This window comes from Schistocerca gregaria, chromosome 4 (assembly GCF_023897955.1).
Source record: "Schistocerca gregaria isolate iqSchGreg1 chromosome 4, iqSchGreg1.2, whole genome shotgun sequence".
NCBI lineage: Eukaryota > Metazoa > Arthropoda > Insecta > Orthoptera > Acrididae > Schistocerca > Schistocerca gregaria.
In genome coordinates, this window is record NC_064923.1 from 760,538,501 (window position 1) to 760,561,453 (window position 22,953).

The window sequence follows — 22,953 nt, forward strand, 5'->3', positions numbered from 1 at the left end:
CACACAGGTTGTCATGTGCTCTCCAGTGGATAGATGGGAGAAGTCCTAGGCTGTAAATTGATAAATCAATGGCCGGGCAACTACCGTGAGCCACTCTGAAATGTGTGACGGCCCCAGTACTTAAGAGGCAGGGGTCGAATTGCGACACTAAAGCTTCAACATCTCTGCCTCGGCCAGTAAGCATGGTACCACCTCACAAGGGGATATGGGCATTAAAACCTCACAGGAGGAGGAAAGGTTTAGGAAGCTGATCAATCAGTGTAGCTAATACATTGAGGGGTACGGCACCATATGGAAGGAGATATACATTGCAGACTGTTATTTCCTGTGTCGTACTTATTCTGACAGCCACAGGTTCAAGAGGGGTTTGAAGAGGTACATGTTCACTACAGACCGAGTTTAGACATAAACGCAAACGCCACCTTACACTCAATTATAGTCACTACGGTTCCTGTAATATCCCTTATAGCTGTGGAGGGCAGGGGTCCGCATTGCTGCCAACCAGGTTTCCTGGAGGACAATGCAGATAGCAGGTGTAAAGCTTAACAGTTTCCAAAGCTCAGCCAGGTGGTGGAAAGAACCATAGCAATTCCACTGGAGGATGACATCCTGAGACTGGGAAGGCATGGAATATTCAATGAGGCAGTTTATACCTCAGAGTCACCTACTGCCACCGCTTTATTGCCTGAACAGTCTATATCCATTGTCTCCAGGGGTTTGGCAAGATCTAGGTCCTCAGCAGACGCCAAAATCTCCACCTCATCCTCAGCCGCAGAGCTTGCAATTTCCTTGGTCTTTGGGGTTTTCTTTTTGGATTTTTCTCGCTGCTCCTTGGGTTTCCCTGCCTGGGAGGACTTCACTGGCTCAGTCTCTGGGACTGAGAATGAGCGTGGACCCCTACAACCAGCTGCTTTTGGGGTCTTCAGCCACTGGCGGGTGTTGTCTTCCCCATTAGAAGAAACCTAGGAAGGGAGTGACCCACCAAAGTACCACTTCTTAGCAAGAGAAGCCGAAGAAGACTTACGCTTATCCCCCACCATTGAGGGGGCAGGTGTAGTCTTCCGGTTCTGAGAGGTGACCTGGGTTGGTGGAGCTGATGGTACCAGAACTATTTTAGTGGCAGCATAAGATGATGACATACGCATAGGATGCAGGTGTTCAAATTTCCTCTTAGCCTCAGTGTAGGTCAGTCAGTCCAGGGTCTTGTACTCCATGATTGTCCTTTCTTTCTGGAGAATCTTGCAGTCAGGCGAGGAAGACGAATAGTGCTCACAGAGTGAGGCGGGGCAGTATTGGGTTGGGCGTCTGCAATCTCGGCATGTGACGCTGGAAGTACAGTGGAAAGACATATGGTCAAACTTCCAGCACTTAAAGCACTGCATCAGGGGAGGGATATAGGGCTTTACATCACACAGGTAGACCATCACCTTGACTTTCTCGGGCAATGTATCACCCTCAAAGGCCAAGATGAAGGCACCGGTGGCAACCTGATAATCTTTCGGACCCCGGTGGACACGCTGGACGAAATGTACACCTCGCCGCTCTAAATTGGCGTGCAGCTCATCGTTGGACTGCAAAAGAAGGTCTCTGTGAAATATGATACCCTTGACCATATTGAAGTTCTTATGGGGCGTGATGGTTACAGAAATATCCCCCAGCTTGAGACTTCCTGGTGGATTAAAACTGTGTGCCCGATCGATACTCGAACTCGGGACCTTTGCCTTTCGAGGGCAAGTGCTCTACCACCTGAGTTACCGAAGCACAACTCATGCCCGGTACTCACATCTTTACTTCTGCCAGTATCTCGTCTCCAACCTTCCAAACTTTACAGAAGCTCTCCTGCGAACCTTGCAGAACTAGCACTCCTGAAAGAAAGGATACTGCAGAGACATGGCTTAGTCACAGCCTGGGGGAGGTTTCCAGAATGAGATTTTCACTCTGCAGCGGAGTATGCGCTGATATGAAACTTCCTGGCAGATTAAAACTGTGTGCCCGACTGAGACTCAAACTCGGGACCTTTGCAAATATATCCCCTTTTTACCTGTCTGGATTCATCTGGAGTGCTGCCTGATGGCACTAATCTGATTGTCTCCTGCAAATGCTCTTTTAATCGTGCATATGCCCCAAGTAACTTCCTGTGTTCCTTGGTAACCTTTCCCAGTACCCTGTTACTACCCGCTAACTGGTGTACCCTTGAAAACACCTCTTTTTGTCTGCTTTCCTCATTCCATAATTCCCAAACATTAAATACTAAACTCAATGACCATCTGTGACTGGGTAACACTATCTTGATGCCTGGAAAATACAGCAAATCCATCCACATGATGATATTGGAGTCTCCTCCTCCCCCCCCCCCCCCCCCCCCCTCTGCCTCTGGCAAAGAGGTACAAAATTGTCAGTACTAACATTCTTCTCCTCTGACCATTTCTCTATATGGCAATCTGAGGACAGGGACCATTATCACCTACCCTTCCCTCAGAAGCCCACTTCTTTGACAGCATATCTTGATACATTAAAGAAATAGAATACAATAACAAAAACATGAAACCTTTTCTAAAACAATGAAACAAGCTTTATAGCACATAAGAGAAATGGTAGCTGAAATCACAAAAAAACAATGCATACTGATTCATTTCTTAGTTTCAATGCATATCGAGCACAAGGTATCTGGACCTCCTGTTGTTCATCCCCTTATTTCTTATCCTTTGGTTCTTTGCTCACTTTCATTCCAATCTCCCATGGAATCAGTTCTCCTGCACTCTGGAATGGCCCTAGATGCCCAATTGTTGATCTTAGAAATTTTGGCTTTAGTGGTGTCAACTGCTTTGTGTGTGTCCAGGTACCATGTTACAAACTCCTATGTTTTCCCATTAGGAAACATTCCGGCTTGCTTCGCTAAATCTTTGTCTTCTCCAACACTTTACTATTCACTCACTGGATCTTCTTCCACACTTCTCTCACTTTTCTTGCAAATTCTAGGACTGACTACCATTCCTGCCTCCTTTCTGTCTAATCACATTGAATTGTGACAGCATCTTTTTTCTATACACCACCATCTGGAGTATATCCAAAGTAAATCTGCTTTCCAAACATACGGTTTTGCTTCGATCACCTCTCTCTGACATGGGACATCCCTCTGGTCTACCTCCGAACAACTGCACGATGCGTGGACTTCCTTCCATTGAGCTCTTGCATATCGAGCATATGGTGACGATCCCTCTCTCGCACTGCTGAAGTTCACCCTCGGGTCATTCCCAGAAATCGATCCTCATCTTCTGCCACTAGCATCACCCTTTTCTCTCATTTGCATAAATTTTCAAACTGCCACTAATTTCACCCAATAGGTGTGCACCATGTAACATATGAATAATGCATGCTTGCTCACTGCTGTTGAGATATGTACTAACTACAAAGCATAAATATGTGCCCCAATCTGAATGATGTGCATTCACATAACATCCAAGTATCTCTCCAACTATCCAATGAACTTGTTCTATCCTTCCGTTAGTCTGAGGATGAAGCTGAGTTGTTCTTCATTTTCTTTACTCTTAGTAACTAACATTTCTCATCAGGTGGTGATATGAAGTTCTTCGCTTGCTTGTTAATTATTGCCCTGAGCACTCCAAACTTCAGTATACCCTATTCACCAACACCTGTGTGAATGTGACTACCTGTTGTTTTGGTATCAACACAATCTGTAAAAAAACATGTGGATACACTTTTAATTTAAACACTTATTTTGAGAACTGCTTTTCTGTATTTCATGATAATCAAAATCAAAAAAACTCTTGACTATAAACATTTTCCATATACCATAACATCTCTAAAAGTGCATATTACATATTAATGATGTAAATAAAATAGAAACTTCCACATGGGAAAAAATATATTAAAAACAAAGAATCCAAGACTTACCAAGTGGGACAGCGCTGGTAGACAGGCACAATAAAATACACACAAAATTACGAGTTTCCGCAACCGGCGGTTGCTTTGTCAGGAAAGAGGGAAGGAGAAGGAAAGATGAAAGGATGTGGGTTTTAAGGGAGAGGGTAAGGAGTCATCTGCCCAAACTCTTTGCCTTTGAATATGTCTGCTTATGTCTGTATATGTATGGATGGATATATATATATATATGTGTGTGTGTGTGTGTGTGTGTGTGTGTGTGTGTGTGCGCGCACGCGCGAGTATATACCTATCCTTTTTTCCCCCTAAGGTAAGTCTTTCCGCTCCCGGGATTGGAATGGCTCCTTTCCCTCTCCCTTAAAACCCACATCCTTTCCGTAATTTTGTGTGTGTGTTTGTGTGTAATTTTATTGTGCCCTTCTACCGGCACTTTCCCGTTTGGTAATTTTTGGAATCTTTGTTTTTAGTAATTTTTCCCATGTGGAAGTTTCTTTCTATTTTATTTACATCATTAATTTGTGCTTAGTTTTATGTATATAACTGATTTTTCTAATTTATTTTGACTATTGCTAGTTAATACTTTCAATATAGGGCGAAATCAGTAACTATTTCGTAGCTTAAATTCTATTGTTGACGTATAAACAAATATAAATTCTGTACTAATTGTAAACATCTGGAAGACAAAATGCTAGTATTCTTAAAGTATCTATTTGGCTCTAGCCGGAAACATGTTAGCAAAACCATCCCTTAATTAATTCCAAAATAATTAACAGTTTTGCCTAAAGTATTGTTTGCATAATAGTATTTGTTTATTTCTTAATTTAAACAAATAAATCGCCCTAACTCTTGCAGTAGAAGAAACTGTTGAAAAGAATGAATTTTTCGGCGTATTCAGTTAATTTAATGAGTTACAATTTAATTGCAATTTCTGTAAATTTATCTTCAAACAATGGTTAGTTTCAGTACCTATTGTTGTGATGGTTTAAAAGGGCCTGATTTTTGATCACGAGACAGTCAGTCCACAGCCAAGTTTCAGACGGGGAACCTGTTTCGGCTATAACGACAACAATGCATCAATTTAAGAGTGGAATAAGTGTTACATCAATAGGCCATCTGTTAAAACACTTACAGCGTCTGCTCCATACCTACCTTTTTATTCTTCGAGAACCGTGAAGTTTGTGGTTACATTTTTACTGCTTATAGATGTTCAATAGTAAACTATTGCACCAGTATGTGGAGGTTTGCCTGCAAACTATTAATGGGGCTTATGGAAAGTTAAACAATAGTACACTGGCTGTATTAAATGTGTATATGTGGGATTGTGAAAAATGAAAGTAAAAGACTGTGAAACGCAACTGTGCATCTGTCGGCTATGTTATTTACCTTAGTCAGTGTCCAAATTACAAACCCCATTTTTTAGCCAGTGTAGCAATTCACTACGTTGACACTGAGGACAACAACCGAAATAAAGAAAGCAGGTGGAACTGCTACGTGGTGTTGACTGTTCCTTTGGTTGGTCAAAGATAGTTAGGCCAAAGTAAGTACTAAGGGTTGTGGATGGTGCTGATAATCCATGGAAGTTGAGGCCAGGATGGCAGTGTGGGCTCACAGGACCAATGTAATCACAGCCCATTTGGTAACTTCATTAATATCAATAACTTGCACCTGAAAGTTCTAAACATTGACTTAAAAGAAGAAGAGGGGGAGACGTGGTATGCATTCCACGGCGATATTCCACTATTATTATGGGTATTCTAATTAGTCATACATTACTTATGCAAATGATATGTAATTCATGAACATGCAGTACCAGAAAACAGAGGGTATAAATTAAATCATATTAATTTTAGGCTTCACTACACTATGGGTTAATAAAAAGGGTGCACCTAGTGAGGGGAAATGGTTGGTCAATATTCCCCTAACCCCCCCCCCCTCCCCCACCACCACCTCCCTGAAAAAACCGTTCACATACTGAACTTGCATTCTGCACTGCCAAACAATGTATTAATTCAATATTTCTTTATTCATCATTTACTTTGTTGACCTAGAATACCAACAAAATACCTTACAAATTTTCGATGACTTTCAATGTCAATAAAGTAAATGGAGAATACAGAAAAATGGATTACCCAAAGAAAGAGTGCTGGCTGGTTCCATTGCTATTCTATATTTACACTAATAACCAACCGCAGCCCAAATACTTTGCACTAGCTAGCCTGGGTGCAACCTACGAAGAGGTAATACTCACCCTTTGATAGCACTCTGAAGGAACATGGCATCCACTCAGAAGGAACATGGCACATAATACAATGCTAACTACTTAAAGTCAAAGCCATTAAAAACTCAATATTGTGCTTTCCACCTCAAAAATAGAAAGGATTCACAGAAATTACACACCTCCTGGAATGGAACCCTCTTGGAACATTCTTTCACACCAAAACAACTACGAGTGTTCTTTAGTCATTCCTTCAGTTTTAGAACACACAGCTCCAACATCAAGACATAGTCTGGAGGTGCCGTGACTAGCACATTGGACACGCATTCAGGAGGATGATAGTTCAAACCCCTGTCCAGCCATCAAAATTTAGATTTTCTGTAATTTCCCTAAACTGTTAGAGGCAAAGACTGTTATGGTTCCTTTGAAAAGGGCATGGCCAATTTCCTTTCTCATCCTTTAATAGTGCAAGCTTGTGCTCCATCTCTCATGACCTTCATGTCGACAGGTCATTATACTCTAATCTTCCTTTTAACATCAACATAAGGCCAGTGCCAGATACAGTTTTCTAAGGAAACTAAAATGTACAAATTTGGGTACAAAACCACAAGTTCTCAGAACAGCAGCAAGGGGTCGGTGCTACTCTGCTTCAGAATATGTATCTCCTGTGTGGTCCAGGTCAACACATGCCAATACTGTGGACCCTGCCTTGAATGAAGCTTACAGGTTGTAATAGTACTTGAATTACGTAACCATTACGGCACTTCACTTGAACCTCTTGATACCAGTAATATTCTACTGTGTTTCTGCAAAGTAGTTGACATATTTCTGAGACAACATTCAGATTTGATTTCATTAATGTAGAGGTACTTTGATACATCGGTATGTTTATGTTGCATTGATATTATTCTTATGTGTATTCTTTCTTTTGTCACTATGATCCTTGACGTTCTTGTAACTCTGATTTTTGGGCGCATACGCTATTATTAGTTAGTTGTTAGAGAGTCGGACGTTGAGAAAGTCAAGTCTTTGACGTCATGTTGGAAAGACGCATATTGTAGCCAGTTTATAAAATGTGAACTTTAACAGTGAGGAAGATGTTTTCAAGTATGTTTTGTATTGTGAAGTGATGTTTTTTGTGTTATGTGATATTGCAATAAAAGCAATTAAAAAGAAGTGTAACTTAAATTCGGAGTGCTGATTATTCTTTACATCACCATTGTGCTAACTTTGAAAGGTTTAATCTTAAAGAATGGTTTGTGAAGCACATCTACAAAACTTTTGAATATATCAGAATAAAACCACGGCCTCTTTGCATCCGAGCTTGGAATCATTACCACCTAGATTTTCGACGATTGAGCCATGATTTTACAACGAGACCAGCGTGGGAAACACGAAAAGATGAGTGCCTAGTTTATTCATTATTACATGAAATGATTTTATTAACTGTGCTCTAATGACACCTGCCACATAATAACTTTGTTGTTGCCCGAAAATGCAGTATTTAGCAGCGCAAGCAACACAACAATCATTAAATTTTGACCTTTGTTGTGGTAGGGCTGTTAGAAGGTTGATCTCCAGTTGCTTCAAACTCACTCCCTTGCTGGCATTGCACCTTCCAAGTATTTTTCAAGAAGTCATTGGCGATCAAGAATGACTGAAGTTTTGGAGCATAACTCAACTCACTGTTAGGCCATCAACAGTTTCAATATAGCCTGAAATCAAGGAAAAGTTTCCTCCAGACATCAAAGCCTTTTGAAGTACCTCCATAGAAGGCAAGATTTTCACTGTGAAGATTTAAGCATCAAGACTGGCAGGGCTAAGACATCATTTAAGTCTTGGAACTTATCATCAGAGAACGGAAGTCTGAGTGTGGCCGTCAATGATCAGTCAGCCATAACTGCCAATGCCCTCTCTGCCCAGTTTCATGCCCAGAATATGATTTATTGCTTGCCAATGACACTGTGCTATATGTGGCTCAATGTTGTTTGTTGTGCATATCTGCGACTCAGCATCTCCGCTACTTTCTTTTTCATAATATTGTTGTATTCCATCCTGGATCTATTGCTTGACATACATAACTATGATTTCTATGTAATCAAGTATATATTTAGCACATTTCTCACATGAGGAAAAATAAAATTCAATATTAGTTTGAAGAAAGTCAGAATATGTAATAGATACTGACAACTGGCAAGTGTGCCCAGGGCCATTCACGAAACTACACTCCAACCAAAATTAAAACTTTGTGACAGACAGCTTTTTGCGGCAGGTAGGGCAGTGCTGCTGGAGTGCAGCCAGGCACACTACACAAATCTCCGCATGTACTGACAAAGGTGTGTGGTGAGAGTGTGTAGCGCTGCCTGCTTTATTTCTTCGTTTGTTGTCCTCAGTATCAATGTACTAAGTGCTTACACTGGGTGAAAAATGGGTTGTGGGTTCCAACACTGACTATCGTAAATAATGTAGCCGACAGGTGCACAGTTGTGTTCCACAGTACTTTCATTTCACTTTTCACAACCCCCAAATAATAAACAGTTATATGGCCAGTGCACTACTGTTTAACTTTCGATAAGCCTCATTAATAGTTTGCAGGAAAACCTCCACATACTGCTACAATAGTTTACTACTGAACATCTACGAGCAGTAAAAACCTAACCACAAAGTTCACAGTTCTTGAAGAATAGAAAGGTACTTATGGAACTGACGCTCTTATTGTTTTAACACACGTCCTAATTGTTTAACACTTATTCCACAGTTACGTTGAAGCATTGTTGTTGTTCTATCCAACACACGTTTCTTGTCTAAAACTTGGCCATGGAATGACTGTCTTGTGACCAAAAATTGGGCCCTTATATATCCTCAAAATAACTGGTACTGAAACTACACTTGTTTGAAAACTTATTAACTCATTAAGTTAACTGAATATGTTAAAAAATTCATTCTTTTTAAGTTTCTTCTGCTACAAGAGTTAGGCCAAATTATTTGTTTAAATCGTGAAATTCACAAATATAGTTACACAAACAATACGTTCAACAAAACTGTTAATTTCTTTGGAATTAATAAAGAGCTGGTTTTTCTAACATGTTTTTGAACAGAGCCAAATAAATACTTTAAAATTAATAGCATTTTGTCTTCCAAATGTTTACAATTATTACAGAACTTATATTTGTTTATTTGTCAATAATATAATTATTGTTAGTTACAAAACAATCAAAGATTTCTGCCTATAATGAAAGTATTAACTAGGAATAGTCTAAATAAATTAGAAAATCAATTACATACATAAAACTAGGCACAAATAAAACAGAAAGAAACTTCCACATGGGAAAAATATATTAAAAACAAAGATTCCAAGACTTACCAAGCGGGAAAGCGCCGGCAGACAGGCACATGAACAAAACACACAAACACACACACAGAATTACGAGCTTTCGCAACTGGCAGTTGCGAAAGCTCGTAATTCTGTGTGTGTGTTTGTGTGTTTTGTTCATGTGCCTGTCTGCCGGCGCTTTCCCGCTTGGTAAGTCTTGGAATCTTTGTTTTTAATATAAACTAGGCACAAAATTAGATTTAGTGTTACATTCTTTAAAACTGAAGGTCAACTTTTCTCTATTATGAAAATACAGATTATATTCACCTAAGTTAATGGTAATTAGTTAAAATTAAAATGAATTTGAGTAGGCAGATGGCAAAACAAGAGGTGAAGTAAGATTATCCCAGCTTGCTTCGTCATAAGTGGAACGGGCACAGATTTCAGACGATCTACAAAATGGATGGTGTCTTTAATATAGGAGGGATGTCTTTGTAATCAACTAAGGGAGATGAACATACAGTGGTTACGTTGAAGTGAACAACTATGGCACGGCCAGGGCGATTTTGTTTGTGGATCTTAGAAAAAAGTAAAAAGTGGGGGATGCATGGTTTTGGTGGAGTAAGAAGTTCTATGGATTGAGGTGTCAGTCATCATGAGGGGCCTGAGGTTTTAGTGAGGGATTGCAGGTCAGTTTGAAGCACAGGGCTGGGATGTTGAAGGCTGATGATGTACATGCAGGTGTCACACAGCTAGTGTACACCCTTGCTTACTTACTCCCGTGTGTCAGTACCACAGTTGTAGATCCCTTGTCCACTGAGAGGTCATTGATGTAATCATCAGCTTTTAGGGAATGAGGAGCCTGAAGCACAGCAGAGGACACATTAGGATCATGTTGCAGGGATCTGAGGAAAGGTTGTGAAGCAATAATGGATGTGAGGAGTTTTTGGAAGGTTTGTAAGGGATGATTTTGAGGTAGTGGTTGTGGATCAAGTTGGGATCATGGTTAGAACTGTTCACGGCTGGGTTCAAAACCAGGATACCAGGTTTGCTGTTGGAATGGTTTTGGGACTGGGTTGCAAAGTGATATTTCCAGTTGACATGTGTGAAGGAAAGTAGGTCCTTCACCAAAGCAGCATAATGAAATGCAGATTTAAGGCTGACAGTGAAACCCTTGGATAACACAGATAATTCAGGAAGAGAGAGCACTTTATATGGTTGTTGAGAACCCTGTACTGTTGTGAATGGTGCCTGTGATCGTGAGTTATCATTGGTCTGGGAGGCAGCTCTGAAGGCTGGGGGGGTATTATGGGGGTTGGCCAAGCTTGGTTTGAAGGAGAGGAGTGGTGGTTGATGGTGTGGCTGTTTAGGGAGCTGCGGAGGGACAAGAGAGTGAATCATGCACCTAATAAAATCATTTGGAGATGTATTTGTAAACACACACTTTTTAACTAGCATATGACTGTGTTGAGTATGTTAAGAGCCACATTAATTGGTCCAGTCCCTTATTTAATAGTGGATCTGGATGTCATTTGTTCCCTCTTGCGGTCCAACTTTTTCACGTCTGTAGCTGTACCAATGAAGATTGATTTTGGTGTTTGTTTCATAATTCATATGAGAATAACAGGCATCTAAAATAATTGTTATTAAATACTTTCTAAATTACGTATTTTGTATGTGAGAGAGTTTTGAAAATCTAACAAATAAAAACAAATGTAATACTCACAGTCGCTGGGTCAGAAGGAGAGAGTCTAAAGTTGAATCTAAACAAAAATCTGGATACTCTCGTTTCTAGGCTTAGCCACAGCATTTCCTCGCCAACTGTAACATTAGCCCTCACTTCTGGACCAAGAGAATCCATCAAATTGGTAACCTTTGACAAGAGATTTTCTGGTGGTGCTTCAATATTTGGATTTAACTCCTGAAAATAATAATAATAATAATAATAATAATAAAACGGCTATGCATGTAATTGAGTAATTGATAGGGATTCACAAAAAAGATAAATATTCTTCAAATCAAATATGAGTTCAGCAGAAAAGTGAAAATTTATTCCAGTGTTCCAAACAACAACTGTTATTGTACGTAATAGTTACATAAGTATTGTTATCAATTTATACATCAAATATAAACAATATAAATAGCATGCTACAAAACTTGATGTTCACCACCTGTTGACTTGCACTGCACAAGCATTGAGTGAATTTTTTTTAAAATTTTAAGTTTCATCTTGCCTTCTATTATGGCAGCACAACTACTATCATGCAATTGTTTGCACTGTGTAGAATGTGAAGTAGTATGTGTAATTATTGTAATATCATTAACATTTACAGAAGAACCTGCCAAATCTTTCACTCAAGTACATATTCCACTACATAAAATAGACTGAAATACTGAGTGACGTTCAATTTTGAGAAAATGTGGACATAACTCTTCAATAAATAATAAGAGCTTATCAAGGTATGAAATTCTATAAACATACAAGATACTACACCTAAGTTTCTCCTCTTTCCCTATATAAAAAGAATCATGTAGCTCAACTGTACAAGAACCAATCAATGTTCTAGAGCTTTCCGAGAACATCCATATCAGAAGGAAAGTTGTAATAATATGTACAGGAGTAACTGAGTTAGAAAGAAAGATGTGACACACAGTCAAATTAAAATTTATTTAGAACTGTAAAACTTATAAAATAATACAAACAGATCTGTTCTAAAAATAGTCGAAGTACAGAAGCAATTACAGGAGATTTAAACATAGGTCATTCCATACTGAATTACCAGAGACTTCTCACCCACCATTTGAATGAAACTTGGCTTATTTGTTCTCCCTAGGCAAGATACCACACCAAATTTTAGACTTTTAGTTCTGCTTCTATTTTATTGTGCATGAAAGTTTGTCGCTTTCGACATTGCGATGTCACAAAATACTTTTTAACATTTCTGAAAATAAATTGCCATTTTTTTTCATTATCAAAACAATGTGAACTTCGGTGCTTGCATATTCTATAGGATAATGATTGCAGAACAAAATGTCACATCATACATAAAACCATCAAGACAGGAAAACATGTATCACCAATACATCAAATATCACATACAGGGAAAGGGACAATACCCAGTTTTTTAAGAATAATTGTCAAAGTGCCGTCAGTCACTTCAGAAAATAAAATTGATGATGTTTTCATTCCTTTTTGTAGAAACAAAAAAGAAATTCAGTTGCTGACTGGGGCTGGCTTGTAGCAGGGCAAGTACAAAATATTTTCAAAGAAAAGGGTTTCTTAGCAGAACCAAGCCTGAAAAGAGGAAAGAACTGAAACCTGAAATAATACATTCTGTAATAAATTGACTTTATTGAGGATCTTTCACCTAAATAGAAAAAACTTGTTCCGAATTCTTACACTGCTGACTTTCAATCAAAATATTAGAAGACACTTGCAGAATCATCTCATATAAACAGTGCTACAGTGTCAACAGACCCCGCTGAAAACTATTTTTTTACTAATCAAGACATAGTCCAATGATACCACTGGACACACTTCTGCTGTTCATACTATTACAGGTAGCCTAAACAGAACTAATGATTAAGGATTAATTAAATGTCTTTGTATTGTATCTGATGACATGAAACATGGCATGTCTGTGGTGCAAAAAGAGCAAGAAACTGTGACAATCCATCAGGCATGCAGGGCAATAAAAATTTGTTTAATTTTATAAACCTATGTTTTCATCAAATTTTAACATCAATACTGAGTTCTCATTCTTTGCAACTGGCCGGAGGACATTGGGGAGAGGGGGGGAGGGGAGGAGGAACAGAGGTGAGCAGTTAAAAAGATGGACTCAAAAGAAAATGTTATGAAGACCCCTAGGACATCAAATACTATACACATCAGATTAGTTTCAGTCTTGCGATGTTGACATCACCAAAGTTAAGCTTTACCACTGAAGAGCTTGTTAAACAGACATATACCATTGGCTCAAATGGGAGGGTATTTGCCTGCTTCTCACTCTTCACATGCTCGCTGTTCTTGAATGTACTAAAACATCAACTGGAAGAAGTTACAAATTTTCAGAAGTGTATTTGGTATATTCACAAAAATCTTACTGTTGTAAACAAACTAGTGTCCTTTCAAATAATTGAATTAATTCCAGTTTTTTTTAAACACAATAGGGTTGAGTTTGCTTCGTTTGTGAGTTATCATTTAAAATTTCAATTAGGTCAAAAGTATGTTATTTAGGATTCTTGAAGTTTCAATGGTTATATTTATGTTTGTGAGAAAAAATTAAAAACTATTGTGTGTTACAAAAAACTAAAAATATGAACAAAGGGAAAAACATTAACTTCTTTTAATACCAAGTGAAAACCCATGCTTTGAGGATTATTCTGCAAAAAATTTAGGGGTTTCCATTTCCACTGACATTAAGGAAGCATCCGATTCCACTTGTCTGCTCGGACTTATGACATAAATGTGGTGAAAACGCCTGCTTACAGCATATACAAAATGGTGACAATGTTATCACTACATACTCATGCCAACAAATGCTAACAATAATAAAACTGACACAAAAGTCTCATTCCAACAATAAAACAAAGCTAATAGGACAACCGCAGGAAATAGAGTGTTTAGGGCGCAGTCAGCAAAATATGTAATATAAACCACAACACCATTCCAAAACGAATATTATATTTAAAAAAATAAATCAACTTACGAACTAATGCTACAGCCACAAAACCAACAGGAATCATACACTTCACTCGACCTATGCAGTTCAAACAAAGCCCGATACCAAAAAACTAATATCTGCATATAATATTGTGCCCCGCCCACGATGTAATAACATATTACTCTCTTTTTCTATCGGAATATTAAGGTTTAATTATATAATTTAACCAACGAGTCAATGAACTGTGCTGCAAGTCAGCAAATATGTATGCCTAGAATAATGAGAATGGCTTATCATTACCATCTGTATTTTGTTCTATATAAGAATGGGCGCTTATCTTTTCTTTCTCTTATTTAACCACGCACCTTTCGGACAGCATCTTACGCTATCGGACTCCTATTTTCTTCCATTTTGTTCGAATGACCTAAACCAGTTTTCCTACTGGGATTTATTTAATCATTCTATTATTGTTGCCAATTCCGAGTACTAATATGACTAAGCTTTATTCTTTCTCTCCAGAGTTAAGCTAAGATTATTGTGATTTCCAAGTATTTTGCCAAAATACAGAACAATTCTTTGTTATGTTCAAAACTGTGAGAACTATTCACAAAATGTTATATTTCTGTACAAATTATTTACTTTGTTAAATAATAATTGTTTAATTTAACATTTCTGCTTTCATTTCGTAATAGCAGTCCCAAATTTCCAATTTATAAATGTTATAGATATTTCTTTACTAAATTTTTTCCTTATGGTGCCAACATGATACTCACGAGGTTAAATCAAATTATTCTGAATTTCTCTTGAGGCGAGAAGACAGAAATTTCCGAGACTACAAAAAACACAAATTAACCGATTTTCAGCACACTGCTTGTTTACTGAGCTTCACTTCAAGAAAAAAAGGTAAAAAGAGTAAAATAAATTAAGAAGTGAAGTGATAATATTGTGCGTCCTATAGTATTATGTGCATTTTCTGATAAAAATAATTTTTATTGTAAAGTAAAGAAAAAAAAGTGGTGTGTGTGTGTGTAACATTTAATTCATTTACTTTTAATTAAGGATAAGAAGTGATACCTCTAATTATTCCACATACTAATAGTTGTGTGTGAATATTCAAGTATTAAAAGTAACTAATCTCTTGCGTATATTTAAATAATAGGAGAACAGAAAATTTAATTGGGATACATAAGTTTAAAGAAATTTTGCTTAATAGTCATTCAATTATTGAATTATTGCCAATATATGAATATACTATAAGCTTAGGTTACATCCATTGTAATTTTCGATAGCCAAAGCATACGTTTCCAAAATTCCATAATAATATCCACCCATAAAGATTCAGTATATGCAATTCTGAAAAATGGAATAGGACATTTCCCTCGACCTACTTAGCGCAAATGCAGCTCTTGATACCTACTGGCACACGACTAATAAAAAAACCATGACCACAAACTTCACACACCTACATAACTCACAAAATCCTCCTGAAACCAAAACCCCAACAACCCGAAAGCCAAAACCCTCATTTACACTAGACCATTTGAAACAACCAAAGTACTTAAATATAAAATAGACAAAACACACACACACACTGAACACCAAAGTAACTAGACCTAACAAAAACATAAAACACACAAACAAAAGAAAAACTGTAATAGCTCCTGATACAGCACTGACTACTCAAGACACAAATCCATATTACCACAGTGATAACCAACACTCAAATGAACCCATATTACACGTTAAACTCAATACATCAACATCCACCTCCAGAGGGCACCATCAAGTACAACAACACAACATCTACAAACACGAAACAACTCAAAAGCACCACATCATAGTGATGTCACAACCACCACCACAGTTATGTCACAAAAATACAAAAATATAGGTACTGGTGTATATTTTTTTCTGTCTTGACGGTTTTACTTAATTGTATAACATTTTTTCCCTACTATCTTCAAATTTCACATTTTTTGTGTAAACAAGAGAATAACTTTCTAAATGTTAGCAAGTGGTTTTTTCTGAGATCACAACATTAAAAACAAGAAAACTACCAAATTTTGAAGTGCTATAAAATGGAAACAGAGGGATAAAATGCTAGAATTTGGTATGATTACTTACCTTCAAAGGTAGGAATAATAACCCTACTTTAATCCAAATCTGAGATGGTAACAACAAATTGCTTTTTTTCCAGTTGAACAATACAAGACTGACTTCCATGGGGAAAAATTAGTTACATATATCCAAGGCTGTCAAAAAAAATATAGTTCACCATAAGCCATACTGATGGAGCTACAATCATTAAAAAAAATAATAATAATCAACAACTTATTTTGTTTGTATCTGGCAATCAAGGTACAAAGGGTACAGATAGCACAGGCCTTGGGGCACAATTTTTATTAAGGTATGTATTATACACAAATGCATTAATGTAACAGTTCCTCTGTGTAGTAACCATACTTATTTTTAGTACTGACCCTGATCAATTATTTCCCAGCAATTTTATCATATGCGGAAATTATTCTCTTTTCTGGTGACAATACTGTAGCCAAAAATTCTGGGAAAGAAAGAAAAATTCATAAATGTGGTGGAGAAAAAGTTTGAGCAAAGGCCAAAATAACAAATTGTTTTCTTTTTTTTTAATCCACATTTTGCAGCTTCAAACGTGACTCTACTCAATACACTCGAGGTATGAATTAATTGTTTTGCAATGCGTATTGCCTATTACCACCATGTAACATCCTTCGAGTTTTGCCAACAGTGTGTCAAATATACAAAATTTAAGGTTACTGACAGAATTCAAATTCTAAAAGAAAACCATTTATTTCATCAATATTTATAAGTACATTACCAAGTCTACCGTGTAAGAAGATTTCTTGTACAATTTGAACTCCTGTCAGTAACCTTAGACTTTGCAGGCAACTTGAATGGATACTTGCCATCCAAAACTGGTTGCCAAGGAGATTAAACAGTTAACTAAAATCAGCGTAACAGAGAAGAGAATTTTTGAATGAAATCAGGATATGTTTTCAGGGTTGCCACAGGTTTCCCAAAATGAAATTCCCTGATTTCCAGACAAGTTTTAGCATTTTTCACTGACTAATTTCGAGATCTCAAGGTTAAGTTAACACTAGAAGGACTGGAGTTTTCAATCTATCTAGAAGGACCAACCCGTCATTTTGATGGGTACAGTTTCATTTGCAGTTTTTTTAAAAGTAAACACATTTTAACACACATCAATTTATTCCAGAAAAGTTACACAGTTTACCAGGATATAGTTTTAATTTTTTTCTGTAGAATTACATGGTACAATGAACATTTTATACCTAAAAATTAATCAAAACATTATTTAACAAAATGTAGAATGGATGACTTTCCATAGACAAGAAAACTGTGTGTTTTAACACAAATATCTGAAAAGCACAATATATTCTATATAGAGAAAACATTTATAACCCTGCTTTTACTCATTCAAAACCAGCTGCTGCATCGTGACACCTCACACAGGTGTATTCAGTATTGCCTAAACACTATCTGCAAACATACTTGCCACATTTTATACATAAATGCTTGCTTCTATTCTTCCCTTTACACCTTCCAATTTGACAAGTCTTCCGAATGTTGCAATGTGGTGATACTGTATTAGGAAGAGTATTTTGTACCCTTGTGGCCTTAGATGCTGAAGCCAACTCTTCTGTCAATTTGTATGTAAACTGACATCTGCTTACTTTTCCTCCTGTTACTTCCTTATAAAGTACCCAAGCATTTATAGCTGTTGAGTCCGAGACATTGCAAAAAACATGCATGAGCCATATGCGGCATCCATACTTCACAGTGTAAGGCAGAGCCATTTGATCGATTTTGTCAAAGTCATACTTGGTGTTATTGTAGTAGGTCACTGACTCTGGTAGCTTTTCAGGATGTCGTTCGTTAATAATTACTGTGTCATGCACTGAACTCAAAATAACCACATTTTTATTCTTTTTCCCCTGATAGCGTGTCACCTGACTCATGAAGAATTGTTGTGTGCAAAGGTGCTACAGCAGATTTTGCTGATCGAGGTATTACCCCTCTAGATATCTTCATTGTGCCTACAATGCTTGTACTCTTACAATTCAAATTTTCTACCAGGCATTCCACCATGAAAAAATTGTCGCAGGTTATGTTTCTTCCTGCAGAAACAAAGGGTTGCATAAGACATGTTACAACATTCTCTGCACAGAGAACACCTGTGGGACGCTGCTCATCTTTGCCTAGACAAGGCAACCCATTCCCCAGATACTTAGAATTCATATCATCTGCAAACCAAACCTTTATTCCATGTATTGAATGAATGAGCATCTAGCCTTGCGTGGAAACAGTTGCTCATCCAGTGACATTTTCGCCTGGAATATAGCACAGCAAGGAACTGGCAATGAAAGACTTCCACATAGGGTTAGCAGATGCAAAACCATCTGTCTTTAGTCTATGTGAACAAGTGCTCTTTTCGCCAAATCGCATAAACCACAAAATTTCGGTGAACTTATCTGTACTCGCTTTGTTCTGAAAAAATGCTGGCCCCCATGTATTGGACCATAACAGCTTCAATGGAAAGTTTTTTGCTCCATATACGCCTCATAAATACATAAGTGATATTGCAACTCCTATTGCATTGATGCTAATGGACCAATCATCATCATGTAACTCTTGGCAGGCTCTATTTTCTGTACACTTCTTTATATTTTGAAGCATGCTGTCATCAACGAGCAATTTCCATGCACTAGAATATATCTCTTTCCTGAGAAACTTCTTCACATAGCCTGTAGGTCCCCGTGCTACCTTCATGATGTTCTGCTATGGACGTCTTCCAGGAACAGCTTTCATAGATGTAACAGTCCATGTTGTTCCATCATTAGCTGTCTCACTACTCCCAATGGAAGGTTTTGCTTCCATCTGAATTTTTCCTTTCACTCTGCCATGAACACTTGTAGTGCTGTTAGTTGGAGGTAAGTGCACACTGTTGTTTGACGTACCTAAATGTACAGTATCTACAACAGAATAATTCAGTTACATAAAAAACAATGAATTTCAAATTATAATAAGCAAAATAGAAATCATTTACAATGCTTGCTGAAATATCAGTTGCGATAAAATATAAAGTGATAATACAATGGCTATACAAACGTACCTGCTATATGTAAAGCGACATCAGTTTGCAACTTCTCGGCTTGCTCTTCTCCAGTAGTTGCAACATGGCTGTTTGAAGAATCACTCATCTCATTGACACGAGGGATATATTCATCATTAGTAGCACTTGCAGCATCGTCTTCCCACAATTCATCAGCTTCACAAACATCACGAGGATCATCGCCTCCAGATTCACCATCTGACATTGACATCAAATATTTTAAAATTTCTTCATTAGAGAGACCACATCTTTGAACTGCGATTACAAAACAACTGAAATGGGGACCACATAAACTGTGCCACTTGAACAACCAAATTTCGTTGCCCACCAACAATGGGTCTGCAGAAGATAATCAAATTAGGGTGGTAAACAACAATAGCTATTGTTCACATTTTGGTACCAGTCAAAATAATGGAATTCAGTCCTTGTGGCAGGAGTTGTTTGGGACATTTTTCAGAATGGTCCTACTGGGTAGATTCTTTGCAGACGTATGCGTAGCAAATGTTTATGAAAAGTCATAGAAAATGGGACCAGTAGAAGAATTCATTTATGAGAAATAAGTCTACAGAAGTAGAATACCTGTCAAAATTATGGGTGTGGTCCTTCCAGTGTTAAAGTGTTAAGACATAAGTTGACACCCTGTCTTTGTAGCTACAGTACAAGAAACAATAGTACAAACGAGGAAATATCTAAAAAACTTGCAAGCAGAAGGCGTTTCCTGATATGAGCAAAAATCTTAAAGTGCTAACATCAATATCTTTTGTAATGACGTGTTTCAGATGGAGAAAGCAGGCCAAATGGTATATGTGTTTCATTAAGACCACTGATGTTACTTTATTTCAATAATACAAAACACATTTGTTGACAAAAATACACATTTCCTTGGCGTCACAAAACAGATTTAAAACATTTTCATTGATTTCAGAAACAACCCCAGAAAAAGGTAGGCTTCTTGAAAGAAATGTACAAGGCAGGGAAGAATTGTGTAAACGAACACTGTAGGTGACCACCAATAAAATGCTAGTTCTGCTATGTTCTCTATTGTCAGTTATTGCCCACTGTGTTATATCTATTATTTACAGGAATTGTGTGATTTTTCTTTTGAGAAATATGCGAGTATATAATGTACAAACCACCAGTGACTGACAATTTTCTTCTTCTTATTGTCCATACTTTTTAACATATAAACTGCTTTTGAAGTGTCAAAATGTACTAGAACAAATACAATGTCTTTAAATAACCACACTGTACAATGTGCTTGCCTGTGCAATGTGCTTGCAGTGAGACAGTCCCAATTCCTGAAATCCAACACCCATGGTCTCTGGCCTGCTGAGAAGCACTGCAGTCCTGGGTCAAAGGATTAACCATTTTTGAAAATCTACTGCATTACATTACACACAGACCTGGCCTGCAGGCAGACTGGTGAGATCCGATCCAATGAGAAAGGCCTGCACAATAGTGGGAACCAAATAGCTTCAGATCAGGAGGCTCAGTCCATTAAAGATACTCACAAGAACAGCCTCCAGTTTTGGCCCGTCATGGAAATCCACTTATGTGGCCAGCCATTCACAAGCCACAAACAGCTTGTTGATGAAATAAGACCATGGTGATCAGTCCATGCTACAGATAACTTGTTTGGATACTCTGAGAATCAATAAGAATGAGATAGATCGTATTTCCTGGTAAGAAATGATTGCTGGGCCAAAGACAGGTACGTAGGCAAGACAATAAAACTCTCAACTAAATTTTCAGCCATACTTTTTGTCAGAAAACGAGAGCGCACACACACACATTTACACAATCACGCAGACACAACTCATGCAAACATGACCGCCATCTCCGGCCATTATGTCTACAGTCTTTGATAATCAGATTCAAACAAACCACGCTTCATCCCTCTTCTCAGCAGCTGTTAGGCCAGTGGCAAGAAGTGGTGGCAGCACTGACTGTACACTGAGGGGACTGGTAGGAAGGGAAGAAGCAGTAGGAATAAGGGAGTAGGGAAGCAGCGCATGTACTCCTGAGCATCCAGCCAATGACGATACATGACACCTCAGTAAACAAACCATTTCGTCTACTAAGACAAAAATGAGACTTTTCCACTTTTTTTTCCCTTCTTCAAGTTTCCCAGTTAATTCCTTGACGTGTTTGAAATTCCCTGATTTCCATAACCTGTGGCAACCCTGGTTTTATTACATAGGAACACATATAGGGTGAAATTCAAGTGTAAGCTTTGTTCAATAGTACCTACAAAAAAATAAAAAACAATGTTATATGGTTACTGACAGAATACCACACAAAACAGCTAGTTAATTTCGTATCCCATGAATCATTTGCACAATAAATTGTAATGATGTGGAACAACTCATTTTACATTCAAATCAATTTGTAAATATGGCCAGATGCTGACCATAACATACATGTGTGTGCTAGTAATTGCTCCCCTCCAACTGTTACACATACAACAAAAGAAATTGTTCTATGATATTGGAGAAGCTGTCAAGAAGAAACCTTTTCAGTTTATTTTCAAATTTTACTTTGCTGTCAGACATTTTACAGCACTGGGAAAGTGATTAAAAATTGTATTTGTAGCACTGTGCACCCCTTTTTGTGCTAAAGACAATCTTAATGTGGAGTAATGAATGCCATTTGTTTTCTTCTGGCATTGTAATTATGTACATTATTGTTACTTTTGAACAGCTGTGTGTTACTACAACAACGAACTGGACAGGGCAGATTAGTACAATAACATACAAATCAAAGATGTTGATAGAATAATAAACACACTATGCCTAAATGCACCCAATTCTTAGCTACGGGAGTCTGTTATGGGGATCAGGGACACAAAACATGGACAGTTTTTAAGCACACTAAGTATGCTGATTGTTATATGTTTTGGCCTACTGATATACACTGTGTTACTTTGACAGATCCTATACCACTGTGAGATGATCCATGAATGAGTCAAGAAGTAAATAAACAAATACCATGGGAGAATAAATTTAGTGCGAAACCTAGTCAAAACGCATAGATCCTTAAATAGGAGTCTACTCGATGAATGTGGGTGAGCACCACATATTATTCTCACAGTACAACTGGTTTTAGAAATAAACAGACGACATCCCTCTCTACGTACCTAACTACTTACAATACAATGTCAAGCCAGCCCTTTGACAAGTTAACAGAACTGAAAAATGGCAGCAGCTTCCTCCATAAGGCGATAAGGTACTATTTTATAGGCAAGCAAAACAAAAACTAATTAATGGAAACTTTGAATATGATGCCAGATGTCACAGCATTCACAGAGTTCTTCTTCAAGAAGCAAATAAGCTAAACGCATCTCACAACGGCGAACGAGTACAAACCATACAACTGACATGTTTTAATGTAAACATTGGATTGTTTTTATTTGTCACATACCATAATAATGATGTGGCACATAAATGAGAAACTGATTGAACCTAACAATGATAATACTTATTTGGCTATTACAAAGTATAAGTTTTTAGGTTATTTGTTGTGGTGAGAGACTGATCGACAGTGTAGCTCGAGGTTTAGGTTCGAATGGATGGTGACAAGTGGTTTGGTGAAGCAACGAATATTGTGACATGAAAATAACTATATTTCTTGTTATGGTTCGGATTTTATGCATATCAGACTTCAATGAGTAGTTTACGTCGGCCATTTA

At 37.7% G+C, this 22,953-nt stretch overlaps 1 protein-coding gene across 3 annotated transcripts in view; it reads right to left on the reverse strand.

Annotated features, from left to right (window-relative positions):
* The window catches only part of LOC126266722 (non-homologous end-joining factor 1-like), a 117,554-nt gene that overhangs the window by 93,965 nt on the left and 636 nt on the right, over nucleotides 1–22,953 (reverse strand). Inside the window, exons 2-4 of one of the 3 annotated variants that reach the window (XM_049971197.1) lie at nucleotides 19,266–19,463; nucleotides 16,220–16,347; nucleotides 11,158–11,352 (exon numbers count right to left, since the gene is read on the reverse strand). In XM_049971197.1, coding sequence (XP_049827154.1) covers nucleotides 11,158–11,352; nucleotides 16,220–16,318 — 294 coding nt within the window. In that variant the 5' untranslated portion in view covers nucleotides 16,319–16,347; nucleotides 19,266–19,463. The remainder of the gene's footprint in view (nucleotides 1–11,157; nucleotides 11,353–16,219; nucleotides 16,348–19,265; nucleotides 19,464–22,953) is intronic. The other 2 variants (XM_049971198.1, XM_049971196.1) reach the window with 2 other exon arrangements.